The sequence below is a fragment of the Colius striatus genome, chromosome 7, assembly GCF_028858725.1.
Source record: "Colius striatus isolate bColStr4 chromosome 7, bColStr4.1.hap1, whole genome shotgun sequence".
NCBI lineage: Eukaryota > Metazoa > Chordata > Aves > Coliiformes > Coliidae > Colius > Colius striatus.
The window spans coordinates 8,919,264-8,944,076 of NC_084765.1; the positions used below are offsets into that span (position 1 = coordinate 8,919,264).

At 37.8% G+C, this 24,813-nt stretch overlaps 1 protein-coding gene across 1 annotated transcript in view; it reads left to right on the forward strand.

Annotated features, from left to right (window-relative positions):
* LOC104554799 (synaptotagmin-9) overlaps positions 1-11,882 on the forward strand; it is a 59,831-nt gene extending 47,949 nt beyond the window's left edge. Inside the window, exons 4-7 of the mRNA XM_061999984.1 lie at positions 9,156-9,276; positions 10,268-10,439; positions 11,070-11,199; positions 11,775-11,882. Coding sequence (XP_061855968.1) covers positions 9,156-9,276; positions 10,268-10,439; positions 11,070-11,199; positions 11,775-11,882 — 531 coding nt within the window. The remainder of the gene's footprint in view (positions 1-9,155; positions 9,277-10,267; positions 10,440-11,069; positions 11,200-11,774) is intronic.
* Positions 11,883-24,813: the final 12,931 nt, after the last annotated feature.

The window sequence follows — 24,813 nt, forward strand, 5'->3', positions numbered from 1 at the left end:
CTCCAAACATCTATTCCTATATAGAATATACACTTCATTGCTGTTCTCAAGCTTGTCAACATTTCTAAAGCACCACTGTTTTCTCTGTAGAGGGAAAGGTACAAGTCAGCTCTGTTCTAAAGTACTCTCCTTTAAAGCTTTCGTATTGTGAAATCAAGCCCACCCTCAAGAGACTTACCTTTCAAAAGATTTTTGAAGCACAAGACCAAAGGTGGCAACCTGTAAACATTGACAAGATAGAATACTCTGAAGTGAGATATCCTGTAAGAAAAGGAGGAGCAAACCTGTACATAGTACCTTGCTTGTAAAGTCGTGTCTTACAGGCTGTGACATTTTCATTTTGAAATATTAGCACAGGAAGATGAAGTTATCCTCTCTAGTTCTCAAGTGTTCCCACACACATACACATCCCTTCCTCCTAGTAAAAATCTAAATGATAAAAAACAGCCTGCAATGCCTGGAAGAGTCAGGGCAGACTTTTTTGTATTATTAAATCTATTCTGAACTTTGTATTTTGTAGAAAGCAATGAGCCACAGAGGAATTGCAAAAAGCAGTAAGAATTCAAGAAAACAAAATAGTTTTCAGAGTTTCAGTTTAACTTGCGAGAAGAAACTTAAACTCTTACTAACTTTCTTCTCTGATCAACAGTGCCATTAGCAAGCCTTCAGAAACAACTCTGTCCAGACTCTTTCTTCCTCTTAATAACTGATCAGGAAGTTAAAAAATACTTTTATTAATTTTCAACAGAAGTTTTCTTTTCAGAATGCCTCATTTCTGTTTGCCCCATGAAATCCATTTCTGACATGGCCTGACACACACTCCAGGACACAAGCAGTCCAGCTTTTCCAATCATGTGTCTACTAAATATTCATTAGATCAATTCAGACTATCTCCCCAGTTCATCAATTTTGTTTGGAAGAAATTAACACATTATTTCAGTCTCAATAACTACAGAATAATTTATTAGATTCACTCTTAGGCCCAAATTCAGCAAAGCACTTCAGTTAGGAACTGAAAATCTATGTAAAGGACTCAAAGCCAGTAAAATCTATAGGATTTAAGCATATATTTAAAAATAAGTATATGTGTTAAATTCATCTTTACTGAATGGAGACTTTTTTAAATCAAGGATCTTATTAAAGAATAGTTGATCAATAAATTCTTCAATGACTCAGTAAGAAGAAATGTATTCTGCAAATGAATTCAGATAACTGAGGACAGCTAACCAATTGGAAAGGTAGCTTCAGTTAATCACTGCCATCCTATTTATAGCATATAAATTATGACAATGAAGATGTTTGGCCTCTAAAGAGATAAGTACATTGATTGCCTAGAAGAAAAGGCCTCTGTCCTTGACATACTAAGGAGATGGTGGTAAGAGCAAGTCATGTGTATGTTCTTCTCAAAGACATTAACCAGATTTGTTCTGAAACATATGAAGGCAAAAGGCTTATCCTATGACTACCCACATCCTAAGATATTGTGACTGACTACCACAACACAAAGCCAAGTTCGGAGGATCCTCCTTATGCTAACTGTGGCAATCTGCCTCAAAGAAAAGTTATCATGACACAAGGATGATGGAAAGAAGAGAGAAAAAAAAACCCAAACCACCAAAATCCATATCAAAAGACCTTCCGGCTCTGAAGTGGAGACGGAGGATATGCTATCTGCTGGATGCTTTACTTTTCATACTTTGTATGAAAGCTGCCAAGGTGCCAGGCAAAACTATGAGTAAGTTAAAATAAGATCATAAACTCCCTGAGCTGATAATCATAATGGCTCTGTGCGACCCACTCTGCAGGAAGGATTCCTACTTCTTTCAGTCTCTGTGAAGTACAGCACAAAGTTATGGTACTCTGAATCATTGTGTTGGGCAAGGCATCTGTCTGACTATAACGTGCTCCAGAATACCTCAGCAAAAAAGGTAATAGAAACTCTGTTGCGGTATCATCTTGTGTTATATCATTACTAGTATAAATTATAAAAGAGAAAATCAAGCTACATACTTAGTTAAGCAGCAAAGCTGAATTTAGTTCTCCAGGGATGTTTATTTCTTTATTAGAACACACAACAGTTTCTATTGGCTGACCTAAGTGCTTTCTTTTCCCATAGTAAAGGGCTTTTTACTTAGGTTCCTTAGCTTATGGTATTTTTCACTGTATTAATCACGCAAGGATATCTTAGGTCCAGCATTTCTATCAGTGTGTGCTAAGTAGAAAATGCTGTGCAATGTTCTTTCCTAGCATGTGAAGACTTGTTTTTGCATACATAGCTCTAAAAGCTCCTTTACTTATTTGCTTTTCTATTTAAGAAAACTGTAAATAAAAGAATTAAGGACAATGAAATGCAAAAAATGGAATCACACTGATTTTACACACTTTGCAAATACAGCCTGACAGTGATATTTTGAAAAAATAATTATAAAAGATAGGCCATTCCCATTTTCCACAAACTTTACTTAATCATATCTCTGTAGATGTTGAGGCATTAATAATTACCTACTTTACTAGAGTTCATTTCTTTGATTTAAGATGTCATGGAAGTAGTATTTTCCTCTCTATTCATCTTAAAATGTGCAATGAGAAAGCAGTTGTCACTCCTCTAGTCACATGCAAATTCAGATCAAATCAAACATTTCTAAAGAGTTTTTCTTGATATATGTCTCTCATAACTCACAGTAATTCTACGATGAAATAATAAAAAATGTAGATCTAACTGAATGAATTCATTATGTTAGGTAATTTTGATTTACTATCATTCTCAAACAAATTAGAGTTTCAAATTTGTTTAGTATGGCATTTGCATAATATTTGTGTCCTGGACATGTACCTGATCTGCATTTCTTCAAATCTGAATCCAGACTTCTCAGCACAGATGAACAGTGTAATAAATGTATATCCTGAAAAGCTGATATTTTTAATGAATTTAAACTTAACACATACAGACTTCATTCTTAAATTGTCCTCAGCAGAATCGACCTCCTCTAAGACAAATCCCTGCAAAATTCAAAAGCCACATTATGAAATATTAGAATGATGTACAGTAAAATTTGTCTTGCATTATAAAAACATAATTCCATTAATTCTAGGAAAGATTCTGAAATAACAACAAAGATTTTTTGTTCTTTTTTTTTTAAAATACAACTAATGCTCATCAACTAGGAGGGGGGAAAATGAGAGAATTTAATTAAATACTGTTAGTCAATCCTTTCTGTATTTCAGAAGCTCAAACAATATGATCTCATTTCATGAAACCTTTGCTATTTTTTCTGGTTTGTGGTGAGTTTTGCTGGGACATGTTTAACTATTACAGGTAGTATACAAAATTACCATTACCTCAGATGTACAGCTCTCATATAGCAATTAGAATTTATATAATCTCTAAAATCACTAATGCCTTGAAAAATCTCTGGCAACAGTTAGCAAATTTAAAAGGAATAAGCAAGGGCATCAATGCCTGTAAGTGCTCCCATTACTGGTAAGCTGATGAGATGCATAAAAATGCATCCAAGCACCTCACAACCCATAATGAACGTTATTTTTGCAACACAGCAGAAAACTAAAAAAGTGGTGTCTGTCTTTTTATAGATGGTGAACTGAGGAACCTGGTATAATTGAAACATATGCTCTAATTAGAGGGGCACAGGCACTGTGTGATAACAGGCCTATCACAGGTTGTCTGCTCTAGAAACACAAAACACAAGACTCAGAAGAAATGGGCACAAAACTTATGATTGCTTTTGTCTTGCTTGCTTCCTTGCTGCCTGTTTTGCATGATTTTACATATCCATTCTCTGCACCCAAATGTATTTATGAGTAGAAAGTGGAGAAATCTGATCCCAAATGTCATCCCCATTTGTCAGGACTCCCTAACTGCCAGGTAATTTACAGGTTTCACTGAGAAGGTTTGATCGAGCCTGAGCTTCTTAACACAGCCTCCCAGGGAATCAAAGGTGAAACCATTTAAGGGTCCATTGTTGCAGTCCTCTTTAAGATTACACATCTCTTTGTTTAATATGCTAAGTCATACTCACTTTAAGCACCAGCATGGAGCTGTTGACACAGTACTAGGGAGTGATTTATCCTGGAGGCTAATCTCATAACAAAATTAATAATTCTTAAATCTATAAACATGGTATGACTATAGATTAACAAGCTATTAACATTACTATTGGAATTAGTGTTTTAAAAAATACATTAATTTAGTGTTAAGTTTACGGGGGGAAAACCAGGAATGTTTTCTGGGAAAAGAAGGAACAATAAGTCAACAATAAGTCTATACTACTGGAGGCTGTCCTCAGGAGCCCCAGACACCAGAGGAAGTCAGGTTAACGGAGGAATTTTGTTTGGTTGATGAGGACTGGGTTAAGGATCAGTTGAGCAATTTGGATGTGCATAAATCCATGGGCCCCAATGGGATGTACCCACGGGTGCTAAACGAGCTGGCAGAAGTCATTGCTAGACCACTCCATCATCTTCAGTAAGTTGTGGAGAACAGGAGAGATGCCTGAGGACTGGAGGAAAGCAAATGTCACTCCAGTCTTCAAAAAGCATAAGAAGGAGGAGCCAGGTGACTACAAACTGGTCAGCCTCACCTCCATCCCTGGAAAGGTGATGGAACGACTTATGCTGGGTGCTGTCTCCAGGCATTTAAAGGACAAGGGGGTCATAGGAGCAGTCAACGTGGCTTTACCAAGGGGAAGTCATGTTTGACCAACCTGATAGCCTTTTATGAAGATGTAACCAGGTGGGTAGATGGTGGTAGTGCAGTGGATGTGGTTTATCTTGATTTCAGTAAAGCATTTGACATCATCTCCCACTGCATCCTCACAGCAAAACTGAGTAAGTGTGGCCTGGATGATCAGGTAGTGAGGTGGACTGTGAACTGGTTGAAGGGAAGAAGTCAGAGAGTGGTTATTAAAGGGGCAGAGTGTAGTCGGAGGCCTGTGTCTAGTGGAGTCCCTCAGGGGTTGGTGCTGGGACTGGTACTGTTCAATATATTCATTAATGACCTTGATGAGGGAACAGAAGCACTGTCATCAAGTTTGCTGATGATACTAAACTGGGGGGAGTGGCTGACACACCAGAAGGCTGTGCTGCCATTCAGTGAGACCTGAGCAGGCTGGAGAGTTGGGCAGGGAGAAATCTAATGAAATTCAACAAGGACAAGTGTAGAGTCTTGCATCTGGGAAAGATTAACCCTGTGTACCAGTACAGGTTGGGGAATGAACTCTTAGAGACTAGGGTAGGGGAAAGGGACCTGGGATTACCAGAAATTACCAGGTTGTGTGGGTCACTGTAGGGTGAGGTGATGAAAGCCATCACCTCAAGCCTAAAGCTGAAATCTGAGACACTGGAAAAACAGACACCAATCTTGTTTTACCCTTTTTAGAAGAGAAGAATGAGCAGTTTATAGATTAAAAATTGAGGCACTGCTTTCTTCCTCTGAATGTAGACAGTTTTTGAGGACAACAGCAGATTGGACCTTAGGTTTATTACATTATACTTATTTAGTTCTTATGCTTCCTGCTGAAAAGGACCAAAAGAAAAATTATATAGGCCATAGTCATATAAATAAATTACTGTAATTTACACAGAATCATGGAGTCATTATGGTTGGAAAAGACCTTTAAGAGTATCAAGTCCAACCACTAACCTAAAACTGCCAAGCCCATCACTAAACTAAACTATATCCCTCAGCACCTCATCTGTGCATCTTGTGAATATCTCTAGGGATGGTGACTCCCATTATCTGAATGATTTCTTGTTATTAATGTTAATATATTATTAATATATTAAGCAGTCTGGGTTGTCCTGGTTGCACTGTAACATGCACAGTATGGTATTGCAACCACACTAAATGAAGTTGGATGCAAATTTAGAATGTACAAAATGCATTACTTAATAACCTACAACATTATTAACTCTTTCTCTTAGCAGGAATTTTAAAATGCCTCTGGTAGTGTAGCATTTATATAGCCAAATTTTTTCAAGCATACATAGTAACATGTAAGTGCAATTCAATGAAACTTCAAGTCAAACAGAAGCATAATTATTGCAGAAGATCCTACGCTCTATGCATATTAATTCTGTTCCTTACACCTATTTCTTGATAGTACAGAACAACGTTAGTGACAATCCATGGCTCAGTGATTTTAAACTAGGGTAGATATGCAATGGTCTTTCTGTGCTCTGTTACATAGACTTTGGTTCTGATACGAAACTGAGTTTTTAGTAATGACCTCTGTGTGCTGGAAGTAACAGTCATGCCTGCGAGACCACTGATCTCCAGTGAGGGCTTGTTGCCTATTCCACTGCAGAAACCCAGGCAAATGAACACACAAGTGCAAATTCTGTGGTGCAGTCACAGCTTTTGGTACTCTTTGAAGAACACTCCTTCATTAAGTTGATTCTTGTAGCCCCAACAGCAGAATTTACAATGTTTGTAACAGTTAAAAATGCTGCTCTTAGATTACAGAAAATAAGAGTAAAAAGGGTGGCATAGCCAGGGCACTGGGAAAGGCTCACTCTGTTAAAAAAATCTCTCTAAAGTTGAAAAAAGATTTGCAAGTAACCAGTGTTATAGAGTAGTAGTTAATTCCCTACAAATCAAAATTAAAGTGTGAGGAGACAGAGTTTCTTTTTCAGACTCTGAGAAGGATTTGCATGCCAAAAAGTATGTATCTTCCCTGCTGCTGTCTGCAAGCTCTCCTTCAATTACATTCTCAGACTGCCATGGTTAGATTACTACTACCATTGGCTTATGAACAAATCGAGTCTCGCAGCACTTAGAACTTCTAGAACTGCAAAAGACTGAAGAAATTGCAGGCTCCATTTCCAGTTTAACAATGCTTTTCCTGTATAATGCCCAGTGCAATTTTTGAACAAGCATTAAAAAAGCTTTATTGTCATTGCAGCATTTGCTGAAAAATTACACCACAGTGTAGATGGTGATTATTTTTCAAATAAAGGCAAAGCTTGTGGATAAGTATATGATGACATAATTTCTGACCCTGCATTCAACTCATGAGATCTGTTCTTTCCTATTCAGTTCATTTATGCAGAGGTTAAAGCCTTTTATTGGAATTTGTGTCTTAAAATAATTGTATAATAATTTATTTACCTATGAACTTCTTGATAGGAATTGATAAAAAGTTTTAATATGTTCATTCAGGGTGGTCAAATCTGGAATAGAATCTCTTGTATTTGGTAGTAACAGTAAAGTATTTACAGTACTTGCATAATGAATTACACAGTCACCATGCAGAGCACTGCACTTGAATACAGAAGGACTTTGCCAAGGTTGACAATATCTAATCTCAATCCGAATTTGCCAGAGTGATAAATTCCACAGATTGCCAAAAGCTGGCTTCACTCAATAATTTCTTCAGGTGTCCCATGAAATTCTGGTGTCCTCTTAACTGCAGCACGAGAGAGAACTCCACAGCTACTAATCTCAGCACCTCATTGCTGGGGAAGTAGCACTTCAATGTTGAAGTTGTTTTTCCACACGATGGGAAGGATAAGTAAAACTTTTTCTTTGTGTTGCCCAGCTTATAGGTATCAAACTCCTGCTGACCACTGGGAAAATTTCAGAGATCAATTATTGCTCCTGTAATGTTAAGTGCAGGTGTTAGCCAAGAGAGATGTCTCCTGGATGTGGGCTTTAGCCTGTAGGACTTCTTACAGCATCACCTTCTTAAATAGCACTTTCACTCTCCCACAGTCAACATGAGTCAGTGACACAGAGTTTGTTGCAGCAGGTCTGCTTCCAAGTAAGAACCATCAGGAGATACTAAACAGGGTGAGTCATATGAGCTATCCTGATATTGTCACAACCTTTCTTAGCTTTACAGCTACCATGAAACACTGATCTTTAGAATGGAAAGGATGATAGTTGATGAAGTCAAGTCAGGGTTAAAACTTAATTATAACTGACAAAGGGCCCATAATATGAGCTTTTTCCTTCTTTGACAGCATCTCTCTTATAACAGCACACAGAAAGGATCTGTTTCTTAATGAATGTACATGATTTTTTTTCCTTGCATGAGCTGAAAACTAAAGTGAAGATGCCTCTCTTGAGCAAGGGGTTGGGTGAAGTCAAGTCTAGAAATTCCTTCCACTACAACATTTTTCTACTACACTATGACAGCAATTCATTCTGTCCAGCAAGTCTCCCATGCTAACTCATGGAAGTACCTAAAGTGACAGCATACCCTCTGGGCATTGGTCTACACAACATGTAGCTGAAAGACAAACACTAACACTGTTAGGTGCTGTTTCAAGGTATTTTCATTCACTGTGTCATCCACCACCCTTCATTTTTTGGTGACTGACTCAGAAGGAGCCAGCCTAGGAAAGAAGAGAAGCTATTGCACAAAGCTAAGAGGGCAAGATGCACGTAATCCACAGCAGCTTTGCAAACCTAGTTTGCCCACTTTCTACTACCTTTCTGAAACCCTGATGCCATTGACACAGGAAAGGGTTGCAAATCATTCCATCAATGAAATGCATGGATAAGCTTACTTGTGGGGGCTTGTCTGCACAAAGCACAAGAAGTAATGTCCTTACTCTGCATCTCATGGAGAATGTCTCATTACTATAGTGACTGTGCACCTATTACCTATATTATAATATACATCATCTATAATAATAATACAAGTAATACATAATAATGTATGACTTGTGTAAGCTTGAGGGTTGCATAAAACCTTTCTCTGCACGACCACTGTTTTTTTCCTGTGAATCTCTCTACAGAGATCCTTCCACAGACCAGAAGGAAAGGCACAGACATCTGTTGTAGCTCATATATAATACACACAAATCAGTGCAAAACATAAAATAGAACAAAGGTATTCCAGTGCCCCACACTGTAACCCATCACTTAGATGTGTTTCACCTCCAAGGACTGAGTGCTAGAAACTATAACCACATTTATATTTGAGAACTTTGGTGGTCTAGCAACAAATATAGCAACTTGAATGTTGTATGCAGATGGATGTCTGAGTTTGGTAGATGTGTTTCAGAATGAGAATGCAGCTTTTGCTTTCATAATTGTAGATGCCCAAAGGTATATTTTTATCTTTAGCTTCTCTTATTGGCAGGGAAGGTTGTTATTATTGCTTCATGTTATTTCTTTTTCCTTGGAACAGGATAACGTGGATCTTGGTGACCTGATGTTTTCACTCTGCTACCTTCCAACGGCTGGTAGACTAACTATTACAATAATAAAGGCAAGAAATTTAAAGGCAATGGATATCACAGGAGCATCAGGTAGGAATGAATTTAATGCTTAATTTGGATTTCCACCCTGTTTCTCTCCTGAGACACAAAATTCAGCACTGTCAAATCCCAGAATTATTTTTGAGAGGCGAGTTCTTACACTGTGAGCTCTTGAGCTACCTGAATACAGGAGTTTCTAAGAAATAAGTATTATCATTTTGTTTGCTTTCAACCCACAATTTAAATAATCTGCTTTTAAAAAGATCGCAAGATTCAGAATAGGATGAGTTGGCCAGACTGCATTCATAACATGGAGAATTTGCTTGTATAGCAGACTGTTTGTTATAGCTATAGCACAGAGGCAGACTGACCATCTCTGACATTCTCCAACAGCCACTGAGCCAGTTCTGCTGTTGTCAGCATACTGACAAAGCAGTGATCATCCCAGACTGCTTTCAGCAACCCTTTCAAAATTTGATGAAGAAAACAAGAAACTAAATAAGAGTTCCTAGACGACTTCTAAATACTAGCAGAGAGTTATAGAGCCACCAGAAAGGAGCTGCAAAGAAACAGGGTTTTTACTACATTCAGGAGTTTAAAAATAATTATAATTCTCTTGAGAAATATAAGCCACCATTTGTTGCATTTTGAATTATATGTAACCATACATCAGTAAATCCCACTGTGTAAAATATTGTCTTCTTCTGTCTGTCCTACAAATCTATACAAGTAATTAGGCTGTTATAAATAGGTTGATATGCAGGCTGCATAACATGGTTCAGTGGATATTTTAATATCCTTTGAGAAGTCAGTACACTTCTCGAACCTGAATTGTTCATTATAAGCAGTCAACCAGGTAAAGCTTTCAAAGCTCCACTGCCTGCCAGGCATGGTAATAAAGCATCTCAAATTTCAGTCAGGTGCAGGTGACTAATTCTGCAAGCAGGTATGGGCATACAAGAAGGCTGTTCCCTTCACTTTCCATTGATGTTTGCTTAAAAACAACAAAAGAAAACCAACATTGTTCTTATGATTCACACAGATCCCTACGTGAAGGTTTCTTTAATGTGTGAAGGAAGGCGACTAAAGAAAAGAAAAACTTCCACCAAGAGGAATACCCTTAATCCCGTTTACAATGAAGCCATAGTCTTTGACGTCCCTCCAGAAAACATTGACCAAATTAACTTGTCGATAGCTGTTATGGATTATGACCGGTGAGATACCTGTAGCTGTAAAATAACATCATCTATTGGCTTATAAAAATCTTGCACAGTAGATTTGCATCCAGAAATAAAGTTATCATTTTATTCCCAATAAATGAGAAATTAATGTCATGCTGAGTTTGATGGAAGGCTAAAATTTCTTGTATTGTCAGGCAGGATTTCCTTGCTAAAGTTAACAATGTATATTTCCATCCATAACTGACATAACTAAGCTGCATACATCTTTACCAGAACTAAAATAACTGAACCTAGAGAGTGCACACACTGATGTTCTGTTTGTGCACAATTAGGCTAACCCCTGAGACACGTGCCTCCATTTCTAAAATTGTGGTTTAGAGTTTACATGTATTTGCAACTAACTACAGAACACAGGCAAAAAGCTTTATACATTCTTAATGTAAAAATAAGAAATAAATGCACACAGACACCCAGTGTATGCTATAATGGGGAGAATATTAAATTACTCTGATGAGTGGGAAATGCAAAGAGCAAACTTATGTATTTTATAGTTCATTATATTTTTCAGGCAAGAATTAATTCTAATAATCTGTCAAAGATGTAAATGGTATGGTTCTAAAGGTAAAATTTTAAGCATAAAAATATTATGGAACATTTTCACAGTGTAGGTCACAATGAGGTCATTGGAGTATGTCAAGTAGGCAACGATGCAGAAAGCCTAGGTCGGGACCACTGGAATGAGATGCTGTCATACCCTCGGAAACCCATTGCTCACTGGCATCCCCTTGCAGAGGTAAGATTTTTATTTCATGCTTGCCTATTACCGCAATTGTGAATATTCTTCTATAATATGGCATTAGAAGCTGGATAAAATTTTATGGACAAACCAAGATCCACATGCATGCACTAAATCCCAGACAGGAGCTTGGCAACACTGATACTAAAAGTCAAACATAACACACAAGTAAAGTCTGCATCTTTCAATTTTAGGGAGGCAGAAAGTAATTCATTTCTTCAATATAGACCTAAAACCACAAAACATTATACACCAGATTAAGGGCTTGGTTTGGTTTTTTTTAAATAAGATCCGGGGTAACTTTCACTGATTATTGATATAAAGACCTTCCTTACAGAACAACCAAGACCTTTTTTATCTATATATAAAACAACTTAATTGTACTTCTTCTTTTGTAACAATATATCATCCATGCCACTAGCATATCTCAAGGGATGCCTAACTGCACTGAAAAAAAATGTTTAAGTGTCTCTGAAGATCTGAGGCTCTGATAAGAAGCAACAAGATCAGAAAAGCTTTTCAAGGTTCCTATGGTTTTTTTTGTTTTGTTTTGTTTTGTTTTTTGTCTTTAGGGCCCTATTCAGCAGAAATGTTATGCAGGTCTTCTGCGCTTGGATGGCTGCCGAAGAGGCTTCCTCACCCTTTTAACCTATTCAGCAGAAATTTGGCATTCCTGTTGAACTCTTTCTTAGCCATATCCTCAGGGGCTATTCCAGAGAGTCCAGTGGGGTAAAGATGTCCTTTTAATCCCTCTGTCTAATCCTCTCCCCAATACAGGGAATGCTAATCCTGATTCATGAGACACAAAATTTCATCAAAGATCTAACTAAATTGCTTCATAATAGTTACTATGACTTACTTTTGTTGTTGCTATCACTGGCTGAAGTCAAGCAGTAATCCCAATCAAAAGAAACTACCAAGTTAATGAACAGCAACAATGCTGAAAGACAGGAAAGTCCACAATATTCATAGCAAGCCACAGCTAGTACTATAAGCACCTCACATAGAGAGGCAGGCAGCTCCCAGCTTCTCCGAGTGTATGTTGTGCATCAGAGTGCAGCCATGTTACTGGGATCCAACCAAGGACTTTACCAACTTGGTTGTAAGCACGAACCCCAGGCAGTTCCATAGGTGAATGTTGGACAATAAGAAGATGTTTCAAAATGGCTAAAATACCACAGTCTTGCCCTGTGTCCATAAGTCATGACATTACTGGTGCCTGGGGACCACAGCAGTGCAGTTGCAGCATTAGGACCTTTGGGCACTCACTAGCTTTGGCAGTGGGAACACACTATGCCTTTCCAGAGTGTGGGTGCTGCCAGCATGCAAGGGTGCTGTGAAAAAGATGGAGCAAAATGGTGAAGCTCTGCGTACATGTTTGTGCCCTCAGCTAGCTACTGGCTGAAGTGCCACACTTGAAACGCCCACTTGGGCATCTGGGAGCTGGGTTTAGAAAACACATCACCAAACTCTCAGCTGTACCCAAGCATTAATCGAAATGGCTTGACAAAGCACGTGAGGAGTAGTGGAATGGTTACTGTTTCCCAGAATATAAGAAGTGTCCCTAAGCAGTTGTCTACATCCTTATATCCAACCTGTCTTCCCTCTGTGATAAATTTTATTGCAGCCAGAGCCCACAATTAGGTTTTGACAGCTCTTCCCTTTTTACAGGCATCCTGTTCTTTTCATATATGCCTGGCTAACTTCTTTAGATTTCATTACTGTGGATTGCTTTTCATGTCACTGAGCTAAACAGAGACATATTTTTTTCCTTCCCAGGAATCAAGTGGGGGAGGGTGTCCAGCGCATCCAGGCTGTGCAGAGAAATATATACACAGCATATCATTTTGGTTCCTGAATCAGGATTAGACTCAGCGAGAGCTTCTGGAACCTCTGTGGCCACAGCCATAGGACCCTGAATATTTGCTGAATAGGACCCTCAGTCTTCTACTGTGTGAAGAGCTATTGGTTTCAAGTAGCATAATGTTATCCACTTGTGGCATTAATTCTCCAGCTGACACTATTGCTACTGATAGATTGACTGTATGGTTGTAAGCATTACCCAAATTCAAGTCAGAATTTCTGTTCTTTAGAATGACCCAGGTTTTACAAGCAACATGATAGCAATGAAAACAAACAAATATGGTTCTTGTATTTGCAAAAAAAAAGGTGTAGTATTGTGAACAAATAGCTTTCCAAATCTTTCTTTTTTCCCCAAGAATGACTGTCATCAGACATTTATTTTTTGATGGCAAGTTGTGTCCTCAGTCTGAGTTGGTGCCTCCTTTCACCTTACATGAAAACAAATTAGTATGGTCGTGAGCAGAAATCTTCAGGTCTGAAAAACTGAAAAGAAGTTCTGTTGGGTGAGAACAAGATACATATGGTATTTGTAATGACAGAAATTTATTTAGACAGAATTTAGAAAGAAGATAACCATCTGCATAAGATGGAGGCTGTTAGTCTTCAACTCTTGTACAGGGTTTTTTCAGTCAATGTTGTGTCCATGATGCTGCAAGAAGCTGGGAGTGTATCACAGGCAGCTGTGCTCGAACAAACACATACTTGTGTATGCATGTGCACACACACACAATGCCATTTCAAAATGCTGTTTCAAATATATAGTGCCTGTGAAGACTTTCTTTATTATTTGTAGTAGAATTAACAGGGCTATTTTACATGATGGTATATTGTAAATGCTGACATTCTGATCATTAGGGAAAAAAACAAATCAAAGCACTGAACTCTTCCACATGTTGAAATCTATGCCCCGGAAAAAGAGCCACTTATTTACCATGCATGGAGTTCTCTCTTCCAACTCTTCTAGAGAGAATTTGATTCAAGTTTTTCCATAGGAAATATGATTTTTTTAAATGCAAATACAGAGTATGGGTATTTTATACAATGTAGTTGCCAGCTATGTACTTACAGACAGGGAGCCCTGGTCTTATATGCTTTGTTGAACTAAGTTTATGTGCACACATATTGCTTCATATCTTGTATGTGTTGAATGCTCACCAAGTGTTTTGGATTTGCAAGTTTGCCAATGCAAACATGCATGCACCTATTGGAGAAAATATTTGAAATTCCGATCCAAAATCCGAAAAGAAATAGTTTTATAACCTATCAGCGTGATTCTTTCAAGAAATCAGAATTGCTAGTAGGTAAAGCACAGCTTGGCCCTTGAAGGAAGTCTTGGATCTGTTGTAAATGTGTGCTGCAGCTATAAAGTTTAAGTCCTGTAAGCACAATGGTTTTTAAAAATCTCATGGCCATGCCGTGGAGAATACAGCTACCGCATAGAAAGGTAACACTGGCAAACTAAACACCTTTTTCAACACCTGCCAAGCAAAAACTCAGATGGGTAACTGTGCATTTCCAGAATAACAAAAAATACAATGTTGCACTGGCAAAACTATTTCACTACACTTTCAACTGAAGCTTTATATCAGCAGGCCAGTGATAGAATACAATGTTTGTATCTGTTCATGCATGAACCTCACCTCAGGCAAAATCCTGCACTCTTTACCCAAGCTCATCTTCCAGGAGTCAGCATGGGGAGCTGGGCATGAGCAAAGGAGGAGTTTTTCCTTTGAAACAGAGTTCTTTGATTTCCTGGACAAATCACTGTATGGGTGTCCCTGCTAGGAATGCAGAGCATGCAGCCATGCTTCCCCACTGTAATGTCAGCAACAGTCACTTCTGTAAAAAGGAAAACTCCTATGCAGCAGGCTCATTTTGTGTCCATTGAAGAGTGTAAAAGCCTTCTAAGGTTTGTCTCTAGCAACACAAAGTGGCATCAACTGAGAATTAGTATTAATATTACCACATTATTGTTATACCAGTTATTACCATTCTCAGTCTGGCATCAAGAGAATGATTTTGAACAAAGTTCTATTTAAAAAAAGAAAAAAAAAATCTCTTTGTCCAGTGTGCATTTAAAGTAAAATCCAGCACATCTCAAAGGCTTAGGGATGGGGAAGAAAACGTAATTTTTTATTACATTCTCCTAATTCTTGCTGACTCGTGACTTGCAAACTGTTACTCAGGCTGTGACATTGTGCTTTGTATAAATATCTGCCTTATCATAGCAATGCATATATGGCATTATAGCTATTTTTTATATTTGGATACTTCACTCTTCACCTTTATACTCAATTTAACCAGTGCTATTTCCTAGACCTGAAATATTTTCATGTTCTGCTTCTGGTGGGCCAGTAGACCACTACTGTCTTTGGACTGTAGTACAATATTACAACAGCATATTGGAAGGAACAGAGGATATACTGCTATAAAATCACCTAGAAATACAGAGAAAACTATGATTCCAATACTATTCATTCTTTCTTTTATGAACTGTGATTCTCAGAGGCAAATTAGTAGAAAGCTCACAAGACTAATTTCAAAGATGCAACCTTCATTTGCTTTCCTATTTCCTGTGAATGCATAATTATGCTGTATGACAAGTATCATAATTCTCAAATAGAAAAGGAAATCCCTTAGAAATGCATCTCAGCAAGATTTTAATCCCACAGCACTCATTAACGATGTGCTATTAAACTGCTACTTTTAGTTTTCTATGACAAGCCACCATTTCAGAGGTAGTTTTATGAAAAAGCAGTGTGTCAGTGGGAAATCTTTCCAACCTACTGACACTGAGGCAGAGTATAATGGGAAGTTGTATGATATTCCCATGCCAAAACACTCACAGCACAACCCTTCTGCAGTTGAGTGCTCAAATATTTATCTCTTTCCACTGAAATCACATTAAAAGAATTTCTGCTCTCTTTTGTTTTCATTTTCCCTATAAATAATCCTGGCAGTGGACAAACAAACATGCATCTCGCTCTGAGAAAGCATGAACTATCAGAACAAAACAGAAAGCAAACACACAGTATAAAAGACTCAGTGCTTAAACTGTTCCTACCAGTCAATGTCCACTTCAGCTTTCTATGCCAGTGGGTATGGAAAACATCAAAGCAGTATTTATGAGAAACTTGTTATAGAGAAGTCCAGGTTAACTACCAGTAGAGAAACTGCTGGTTCAATCCAAAGTGAGACAACAGCAAAAGGCAATGCAAAAGAATGAAAAACAAGAGGTTATTTTAACCCACTCTTCTTGGCTTCAGGGGATAGTTGTGGGGTTAGAGGGGAGTGGGAGTGGGAGGGATTGGTTGATTTTGTTCTTTGCTTTTTTGGCTTGGTTTGTTTTCTTTGTGTGTTTTTAAACACTGAACATAATATGTATATGTATATTAACATGAGCACCCAAAGTCAGAGGTACAAGAGACATATGTACATGTTTGTCACATTAGAGCACTGAGGTGACCTATTTGCCAATGAAAAATAATAGCTGCAAACTCTCTTTTCATCTAAAAGTAACAACAATAAACAGGAAGGGAGAAAGAGGACTGGAAATTCAGCTGAAAAATCAGTTTGACCCAGTTATAAAATCTATCTGAAATTACTGTTAATGCATCTTGTTTGAACAGAAGGAAGTGAAAAAACATAGACTAGGTGATTTCATCTAAAGTGTCATCAATTAAATGCTTTCTTCCTATTAGAACAATGTGTTGTCAAATGATTACCTCTCAGTATCAAGTGAGAAAACAATAGCTTTCTTATCTACAAGGAAAAAAGCAAGTAGAGAAAGTAATCCACAACACTGTAGAATATAATAGAAGCCCTGAGTGCTGGGAAAAAATGGCAGAGGGACAGACTTTGTAACAGCACCATCTTGAATCTTCCCGAAGTTAGAGTAAGGCCTTGCTTGCAACCATAGTTGTGTTCTGAGGTGACAGCCTTACAGTATGTCAACTACGCTGTGCAAGGTGTGAATTATCTTGAAACAGCACTGCACATTCAAGGCAGACTAGTTTCAAAAGCTGTATTTAAACCTAATTCCTAACACAGTGGGTTGGGCAAAGAACTACAACTGGAAGTTGTCCAGGGTCCTGCAGTTCTCTGAAAGGACCTCCATCTCCTTGAAGGTCCGTAAAGCGCACTAATCCAGATGGCAGTGATGGATGCTATTCAGGAAAGGTATCATCAGGACACACCTCAGCTGCTGACTGAACACAGCAGACAAGATACAGAGGTGAAGATGACATGAGGACTTGTAAGCATCTGGGCTGATTGTTTGTTTATTTGTTTGTCTGGGTTTTTTAGTTCCTCCTTCTTTAGCTCAAATGTAGACATTGTAAAACTGGAATGTCTTACTCAGTTGCATGCTGGCCAGCTGTCATTTTTAATATCCATTGCAAAGATGCGTGAAGAGAGGTGTGTTGTTTTGGTATACTTTTGTTTCTAATAACACATTAACATTGTACTATATTATTTCTTGTTCAATAAATAGTCCTGGTATCTCTATGTTTCATGTCTAATTTTGGAGAGTAGAGCCATCTCTGTATTAAGGCTCTCTCAGTTAGGTGGGCATTTTGTTTGTTTAGTAGAACTAATGCATGATTCCTTTCGCAGTGATGGTTTGAGGGACAGAAAATTTCTTAATTTTATAATATGTATTACAATCTTCTAAACACAAGTAAAAATGTACTGTGATTTATTTATATAAACCTAGTCTGAACAAATAAGTTTTGATCTTAATAAAAACTCTGTAAGAAATTGTGCAATTGTACTTTGGTAGTATTTTGTATTTAATATATTAAAGTTCAGATGATTATTCAGAAAGTCAGCAAATACTTTGGAAATGTTTTCACTCAATTTTTCTCCACAAGTCTTGTTTTTTGATAAAATAAATGAGACCAGACAGACAAAGCTATTAATACCACAGCTACTTTACAGCACTCAAACATAATTTGAGGGTTTGGATGCTGAAACCTCCTCTTGTTCCATCCTATGACCACAGTTGGCATTACACAATGATTTTTGGAGATAGCAAACATGAATCTCATACATACTTAACATAAAGAAGAAAACCAAGAAGCTACAGAAGTGCTTCTACTAAATGACAGTGTGTTAAATTACCCAAATTAGTATTTAGCATGACAGGCTAGAAAAATTAGCAGTCCTCCTGTCAACACCTGACATGTAGCTCAGGGAAAATCCCAGAGGTCCCCTGGCAGAGCCCAGAAACAAATGGAAAAAAGGCAGAGATGTATCTGGTATGACCAGACTGCACCTAAAAAGGCAATACTCATCCTTTTTCTTCTCTTTTTCACACCAACTAAAATTCTGTATCTGTCAGCAAGAGTTCTGTATGTGCATGATGTCTACTTAAGTGTATCTTTTTAGGGATAAGCTCAGTCTCATTTGGAAGATCTAGCCTACTTGCACATAACACATTAATAAAGGGCCTCTGACACAGAAAACTTGGCACAAAATAATTCATGTAACTAAGAATGAACCTAATATAGTTCTGTTCTCTTCTTGCGATTGTTTGATTTCACAGACACATGAAAAGAGGCCTGTAGCTGTGAAGTTGATATTATCCTTGTTAATGGTAACACCTTTAGACTCTATGAAGACTCCTCTATTTCTGCATTACATACAGGCACCTGTAAAGGGTGCTCCAGGCAGCTGGTGTGCAAGGATAACAAGAGAGATGGAAGATTAATGAAGGACACGTACATAGGTACTGTGTTCCTGGCAATGAGTGTAATGCTAATTATCCCTCTCTGCCACACAAGCCACTATAAACTATACTACAGCAGAGGAGGTGTATGACCTTCAGAAATGTTTTTACCATCTTTGAAAAATACGGGTTTGCATGTTTTTATTTCTTGGTTAAAAAGCAAGCAAAAGCCTTTTCCCCTGTCAAAACAGGCCCACGCATCTCTCCTTTCAAGACACATTTCCAGCAGAATCATCCTTTAAATCTTTATACATAGCCTACATATATGCAACAAAACTCTGTTAAGACAGGGACAGCTCAAAGACTTGATTGCAAAAGCCCGTTAACAAACTGAAAATGAGAAGCTAAAGGCTGAGAATCCTCCTGACAAAGCCTGATCAATAGAAAGCAAGACACCCCATGTAACCTGAGAAGGCTAGTGATGCTGCACAGCTAATACCCAGTCAGATGAAAATTGAGATACTTCGTCAATAACAAGCTTTACTAGCAGCTATAACTTTCCACAGGAGGAATGCCTAGTGAAGACATGCAACAAAGTCTAAAAAGTGCCTGAAGTGACAGGAGTGAGAGTGCAGAGTGATGTCCCCAAAGAACTGAAGACACAGAAGGTTACAGTAAGAAATCAGAAAGGAGCTGAGATGCAGATCAAGGCTGAAACTCTGCAGCTAAAGACATGATCAGATGGCCAAACTTTGCAACTCCAAAAGTACCAGGGAAGGAAATGATGCAATGTTTTTGTACTGCAAACTAATTCCATTCACGTCTGACAATATTGTCACTGAAGTATGTCACAATGGGCTCTAGCCGAAGTTTCCAATATAAGCAACATGTCCCTTCCAACCCTTAAGATTCTGTGATTCTGTGATTTTTATAAGGCTTATGGTGTAAATTCTAAGCAAAATTAAAAATATGCTTCTCTGCCTTGAAACAGAAATCAATAGGTTGATCAGGGCTGAATTCTTCCACTGCATGTGTTGTGCAAATACGAATGTCCAACACTCAGAACTGAGTGTTGAATATGTCCCTTAATAGTGAAAAGAGCAAAACCTATTTCAAGCTACAGTTTTTATCACCTTGACTGGCATTCTAATACTGCCATTTAAACAGCAGCAAATAATTCACTGGCTACATTCTTGCAGTTATCATTTCCAAATTAATTATCCACACACTTCAGTCTGGTCTGCCACACCACCCAAAAGGTCGTGGCTTTAAACCACTTAATAACCTGCAAGTAACATTCAGTGAATTTATGTTACAACATAAGTACAAGTATGAAAAACTTATGATGTGCCTGAACTTTCTGGTTCAAAGAGCCTAATTAAAGCAGCTTTAATATTACAGAATCATTTAGAAATGTGGGAAATATCTTACAAATAAATCTTAAATCTAGTGGAAAAGGAATTAGGGAGCTTCAGGAACTGTGAAGGTCAAAGTCTTATGGCTGAACCAAAGAGAAACATGGTCAGTAAATATGTTTAAGCCATCATAAATGGCAAAAGTCTCCCTCAAGTGGTACTATGCATCAAAGGTAACCAAAACCTGCTATACACCTAGGAGAATTATACTCTGTTCAGTACTGCACAGTTTTAGCAATGGTAATTGGGAACAAACTTTATTGTAAATGGTTCTCTTGCTATTGTCATATTTTCCCAAATTAATTAATTTCTTGTATCTTTATCCAGTTGTTTGTAAATGTCCAGAGACGTCTTTCCTTTCTACATTAACACTACCAAATAATAGGTTCAGCTCCTTCTTTTCTTCAAGAGCATCTTTAGGTTTGGGTATGGGGCTCTACTGAATCTCTTTCTCATTCCCTCCAATCTGCCTGACAACTGGAATGCCATTCTCTTTTTTCCCTTTTCTCTCTTTTCATTCCCTTTTCTGCCATCAACCTGCTAAGGCAGAAGAGCACAGTTCAGCTAAATGTTCAAAAGTTCTAAATTTTTTCAGATCATGCTTTGCCTTGGGAATTCCATTCCAAATAGAAATAATGTGGAAGTTACATCTAGATATATGCTTAATATATTTTCATTTTGTCTACTGTTTTTACTTTGTTTTTCATTTCTGATATCTGCCTTCTCTTCCCGTTCCTTCCTCAAAAACTTCATCATCTTTCCCTCAGTGATTTTTACTAGAGAGATGGCTTCAATTTCTCATTCTTCATATATAACAAAACTTTCACAAACACAGAGATTTCTCCTCCAGTTTTCCCAGTGAGAGCAGGTTCAACAGATATGGCTGATAATGAGCTGTTTCAGCCTTTACTTGTGTTTCATCTGCAATTACCTCATAGCAATAACATTTTCATCAGAAAGGCGTGTATTTTGTCTTCAGTTAATGGACGAAAGGTGTAGAGACATAAGGACTGCTCCAAAATGTCCAAACATGGTAGAATAAATTGCCAGATTGCAGTTAAATGAGTAATAGTAACAGCTAGGCCTAAAACACTTCCCATGGATGCTGCAAAATCCAAGGTAACAGCAAGTACAAAATCAATAGCTGCTCATGTCTGTTCCTAAAGACATCAAACATTTGTCAATACATGTGAAGTGTGAAAAAGTAAATTAATAAAATGTTTCAGGCCGTAATGTAGCCTGAATATGTCAGAACATTCTGAGACTTGTCCAAGTAATGACATGGACAGCAAATGGACAGGTGAGAGAGCTGCACTTAGAAAAGATGTTACCACAGGATTCAAGTGAACTGACATGATACTTCAGCTATTCAACTGCCCAAACAACAATTAATTGAGAAGTACCTTCTGAAAGTTTCATTTAAATCAAAAGAATGGCAAACCTATAGTGTTACTACCCTTAAGAGAAAGGATCTCTAAAGAAAGGAGATTTGGACTTACTGCTCTATATTAATTTCCCTTCCCCTTTGCCATGTCCTGCATCTTCTAAGAACTGTTCCAAAATGAGTAATAACATAAGGCAGACCAAAACCATTGAAATCTACATCATTATATGTTTGAGATGCTTGAATAAAAAGCACATTTTGGGGAGTACAAGTCAGCAGCTCTTCAGTGTGTGAGGAACACAAAATAGCATGCATTTGGTACTAATGATTGATAGCTACTCACAAAAGTAAATGAATTACCTGTTTTTCTGTTTTGCTGTCAAGATCCCATTACACACCCTTTTAGGTATATCCTTTTGAATAGCTTCTTGGAAACTGCAGTTATACAATATGCATGCTCATATATCATACAAAGTTAACACCCCATATGTACATCAGAGAACTATTCGGGTACATAGTAAATCATAGAAAACAAAACTAGGGAAATCCCAAGTAAAGAAGGATGAGTCTGTTTTGCTCTGGACAAAAACTATAGCTCCTGTATAATATGAAAAACATCAAACCATCACTGCAGCGATCACTGCTCTTCTCTCCTAAATAAGTTTCCTGTTGTAATACAAATATATATTCAGACCTTTGGTCATATCTCCTGTCATTTAGTTCTTTTCTTTACAGGTAGAAACATATTACTATAAAGAAAAATGCATCTTGTTAGCTTCTTTCTACATCATTCAGAGCAACAATTAAGCAAGGTATAGAAGTGGATGAAAATCTTCCTGTCTCCTTAGCAGCTGGCATGTTGGATTAATTTCCTCTCCACTCTTCCCATGTAAAGGTAAACCAATAGAAAGAAAGAAATTTAAAGCCTATCAAACAAGAGATGACTCTATGTTCAGCCTCAACAGTACAGAAACAACCTGCCTTTGAAGTTTGTGACAATTTTCTCTAGTGCACTCTGAGAACATTCTCCTACGTGGCTTTCCAGAATACAGATAACACTTGTCCTGAACTCTAAGCAATAGATATAATATGAACTGCTGCAAAGGAAGGATGAAAGCACCTTGGTATATCATCTCCATTTTACATATTGAGTGCAGGAGCACAGAGAAAATAAGATTAACACAATCATTCAGGTGTCAATTCAAAAAATAAAGGTGTGAGTTTGCTATAGTAAGCATCTTGGAGCAGGTTATTTTCTCAAACTAGAATTCTGAACAAGCCCAGGATTTCAGTATCATCTTCTAAGGAAAGCATTCTGGACACAGACATAATGATGATGAATCGTGAAAACTTCAACAGAAATTACTTCCTTAGCATTGTACAGGAACTCTTTGGAAAAAGCAGGCGCAGAGAACCCAAGTTACTGCCTTCAGTCAAGAGATTCTCCTTTCTCTTTGGAGAATTCCCAGCCTGATATACCATAGCCTTCCTGCTGCCTCAACAAATGAGGCAGCAGTCTAACAGAGAACTGATGACCACACATCTTTTTTTATTCCAAAGAATGCAGCCTACTTTGAATATGGCAGGATTGTGGGGAGCAGAGGTAGAATATGACATTATTTTGTTCCTGAGCTACATTATGTCTCTTATCCAGACTCTCTTAACATACTACTACAGTTAGGGCTTCCACAGTATGTTCACAGGCTTCAATTTTTATCAGGAAATCATTCACCCTGATTCTTCCAGCCCTCCAAATGCTGACACACAGAGGTTTTTATGCAACACAGTCTGTAAACGAAACCTAAATGTTTTGACCCAGAAGACTCAACACGGAACTTAAAATAACTCCAGCAAAACCACTGTTACACTCCATGATGGTGATTCCGGATAGAAATTGTTATAAGAACAAATACTCATAGCAATTTATGTATCTATGCATGATGCCACATTAGCTTAAGTAACTTGAATTTATCTTCCTGCCTTAAGTGCTCCAATGGTGGATCTGTGTTTGTTTTGAATTCCAAAATAAGTATCATGGGTGTGCTGTAGACTGTGCCTAAAATACCATCTGGTTTGTGATTCCTGTCTGAGATCTAAATTACAAAAACCTGCCACTCCATGAAAAGACACAATTACTGAAAAGGTCTTGTATGCATAGTTTGTCTGCATGCTTAAATATCAATTAAATCATTACCATCTAATCCTGCTCATCAATGGAATTTCACAGGTTCCCAACTCCCTGAATCTACAAAATTTGTTTCCAAGTGAAAAATTGCCATATTTATTGGGTCATTTTAGAAAAGCTTGCTTTCTTCTCTGTAGATCAGAGCACCAAGCACAGCTTTTTCCAATGAAAGGGCATAAAATTGCCATGGTGCTAACTGAGGAAAAAAATCAAGTATTGTTTATACACTGCAGATAAGTGGGATAAAGGACATTTCAACTGAAACCTATACGCAATGCAGAGTTTCATAGGATACCATACAATTCCCAACTGCATCTGCCATCATAGCTTCAGTCTGGCAGCATAGCTTTTGTACTCAAGAATTTTGCTCAGACTTTCCAGTTTCCTCCATCACTGAAGTAATTTTACTTTTTCCCCTGCAACTGGCCACACACACCTGACACTCCTAAAACCTTTAAGCACAATTCTTCATTTTTATATGCTTACCAAAGAAACGGGACAGCAGAATGATAGCAGAAACAGACACTATCTTTGTGCTGCCCAGGGCTGTGTGTCAGACAGACTCAGGGGACTGGTGTATATTTAAAGAGCCTCAGAAAATATGCTTGGTCTCTTCTTGATCTCCTTCCACCAACTGACACAATTTCTATGCCAAATGTGACAGCTTAAAACCAGCATGCCAGGGATGCTCTGCAGGGAGTCAGCAGGGAACTCAGTGTTCCCTTTTGGGGAACTTGCGGAAAGAACTACCAGACTAGAGTAGGTGGAGGAAGAATTTACTCTTCTCTGATGGGCCTTTAAAGCTTTCACACCACTCCCAGTGCCTTGAAGATGCTGGGAAGGCTGTGTGAGACTTTTTTTTAAACTTTTTGCCTTATGCTGCAATTTCTTAAATACAAATAATCTGACATAAAGACTTTGTTTTCTGCATTGTAAAGAATCTTTCATCCATTTACTGATGGCCAAAGGAAGGTGTCTAGAAAAGGAACAACACTATCCAACTTTCCTTAATATCATTCTACTGATTCCAATTTTGCTGCAATTAGATTGTGGCTAGAAAACTGTCAGTAATTTTCAACTATGGAGCCATTTTTTA